Raw genomic sequence first — 2,813 nt, 5'->3', positions numbered from 1 at the left:
ACACAGCCCTATGCTACATCCCACAGCCTGACACAGCCCTACGCCACGTCCCGCAGCCTGACACAGCCCTACGCCACATCCCACAGCCTGTCACTGATCAACACCATGTCCTGCTGGCTGACTGAGCCTTATGCCACATCCCACAGGCCGACACAGCCCTACGCCACATCCCGCAGCCTGACACAGCCCTGCACCACATCCCACAGGCCGACATAGCCCTGCACCATGTCCTGCAGCCTGACGCAGCCCTACGCCACGTCTCGCAGACCGACACAGCCCTACGCCATGTCCCACAGCCTGACACAGCCTGATGCCACGTCTCCCAGGCCGACACAGTCCTGCGCCATTACCCGCGGGTTGACACAACCCTACATCATGTCCTGCAGGCTGACACAGCCCTACGCCACGTCCTGCAGCCTGACACAGCCCTATGTCACAGCCCGCAGACTGACACAGCCCTATGCCACGTTTCACAGGCCGACATAGCCCTACACCACATCTCGCAGGCTGACTCAGCCTTACGCCATGTCCCGCAGCTTGACACAGCCCTGCACCATGTCCCGCAGGCTGACACAACCCCGCGCCACATCCCACAGCCTGACACAGCCCTACGCCATGTCCTGCAGGCCAACTCAGCCCTACGCCACGTCCCGTGGGCTGACACAACCCTGCGCCACATCCCACAGCCTGACACAGCCCTACGCCATGTCCCGCAGGCCAACTCAGCCCTACGCCACGTCCTGTGGGCTGACACAACTTTGCACCATGTCCCGTGGGCTGACACAGCCCTATGCCATGTCCCACATCCTGATACAGCCCTATGCCACATCCCACAGCCTGACACAGCCCTATGCCACATCCCAGAGGCTGACCAAAGAGGGAGTGTTGCCTCCAAAGGACACTTCCCTGAAAGCAGTGAGACCAGGGCACTGTCCTGAGCTGCATCCTGGTGAGAGATGGTGGATGATGCTTCCCCTCATACAGAGCTATCTAAGGTTGCCAGGGTCTGGTTTTCGACCAGAACACCTGGTTGAAAAGGGACCCTGGTACTGCTGACCAGGCCATTCAAAGTCCGGTCGGCAGTGCAGCAGGGCTAAGGCAGGATCCCTGCCTGGTGTGGCTCCACACAGCTCCTAGAAGCAGCTGCATGTTCCCCCCACCCCGAAGGGGCAGCCAGGGCACTCCACACCGTGGCCAATGGGAGCTGCGGGGGCGGTGCCTGTGGACAGGACAGCATGCAGAGCCGCCTGGCCACGCCTCCGCATAGGAGCCAGAGGAGGGACATGCCGCTGCTTCCGGGAGCTGCTTGAGGTAAGCGCCACCCAGAGCCTTCACCCCTCACCCCCTCCTGTGCTCCAACCCCTGATCCCCCTCCCACCCTCTGAACCCCTAGAGCCCAGCCCGGAGCACCCTTCAGCACCCCAAACTCCTCATCCCCAGCCCCATCCAGAGCCTGCACCCCGAGCCAGAGCCCTCACCCCCTCCCACACCCCAACCCCCAAAACCAGCCCGGTGAAAATGAGCGAGTGAGTGAGGGTGGGGAGAGCGAGCGACAGAGAGAGGGGCGGCAGGAGTAAGCAGGGGGTGGGACCTCAGATAAGGGGCGGGGCAGGGGGCGGGCCTTGGAGGAGGGGCAGGGCAAGGGTGTTCGGTTTTGTGCGAGTAGAAAGTTGGCAACTCTAGAGCTAATGCTGGATGTCAGGGAATGAGACTCATTGAGACCGAGCCGCAGGAACATTCAGGAAGGAGTGGAGAAACCTGCCCTTCATCCTGGGCTGAGGAGCTGGTGCTGGGCAGCTCTCTGTTCCTGGTTCAGAATCACCCAGAGGCTTGGATGGTTCACAGGGGCTAGTGGCACCCAGCCCAGCCTGTCCATGTACCTGCTAGGCCTGCTGCAGGGGCTGAGGGGGTTGCCTCCTTGGTTCTGTCTTTGACCCCCAGCACAGACCAGTGCAGCCTCAGGCCTGTGACCCAGATGCCATGGTCTCTGGGCCTTGCTGCAGCCAGGGAATATCTGAGGTGCAGAATTGCCCCAGCCATGCCTCCTCCAGCCCCCAAGCTGCCCCCGCCCTCCTCTGGCCAACCTGCCATCTGCCCCAGGATGCCCCCTTTGTTTGGAGGGTTTCTGCAGGGCCTGCACAGAGCAGGAGGAGCCAACTCAGCCCCCAGAGAGGGGCATTTGCTGAGGGGCTGAGCAGCTGCTTTGTGTCTCCTTGACCCCGGCGGAAGGAGGCTGCAGGGCGGCTGTGGGGAGCGGCTGGGTGGGAGCGTAGGGTGCTGATGCGGGCACTGGCATCTTAGTGATTTCTGACTCCTGCTCAGGGGCGGCAGGGTTGTATGATTTTTGGTGGTGCCCAGAACAAGTCCAAGTCCCGCCCCCCCCCACACACACCTGCCTTGTAAGCCAATATACAGTAACTCCTCACTTAAAGTCATCCTGGTTAACGCTGCTTTGTTGTTATGTTGCTGATCAATTAGAGCAGGGGTTCTCAAACTTTTTTTTCGCAGACCATTTGAAAATTGCTGCGGGTCTCGGCGGACCACTTAATGAGCTTTCCAAATGTTGTTTGTACCGTTAGCTAACTATTGTAAAGCACTTTGGATAAAAGTGCTATATAAAAAAAAACCCTTAATAATAATTAATGTTTTTTTGTTCTACACATAAAAGCACACAACTCATATTTTAATATCAGTAGTCTTAACCTTTCTAATGCGATGGATGTGCCCTCTCTCCCCTGGGACTGGGAAGAAGTGGGGGGTGGTGTTTCTCCCTCTCTCCCCTTCCGCAGCAGCCCCCAAGCTGGGACTGGGAA

The 2,813-nt window shown here is 59.3% G+C and overlaps 1 protein-coding gene across 1 annotated transcript in view; it reads left to right on the top strand.

Annotated features, from left to right (window-relative positions):
• The window catches only part of LOC112110156 (vasoactive intestinal polypeptide receptor 1-like), a 76,778-nt gene that overhangs the window by 17,822 nt on the left and 56,143 nt on the right, over nt 1-2,813 (top strand). Inside the window, exon 3 of the mRNA XM_026657817.1 lies at nt 2,230-2,246. Within this exon, the coding sequence (XP_026513602.1) occupies nt 2,230-2,246 (17 nt within the window). The remainder of the gene's footprint in view (nt 1-2,229; nt 2,247-2,813) is intronic.

This window comes from Terrapene carolina, unplaced genomic scaffold, assembly GCF_002925995.2.
Source record: "Terrapene carolina triunguis isolate 2854851 unplaced genomic scaffold, T_m_triunguis-2.0 Scaffold318, whole genome shotgun sequence".
Classification (NCBI taxonomy): domain Eukaryota; kingdom Metazoa; phylum Chordata; order Testudines; family Emydidae; genus Terrapene; species Terrapene triunguis.
This window is presented reverse-complemented; position numbering and strand designations above follow the sequence as displayed.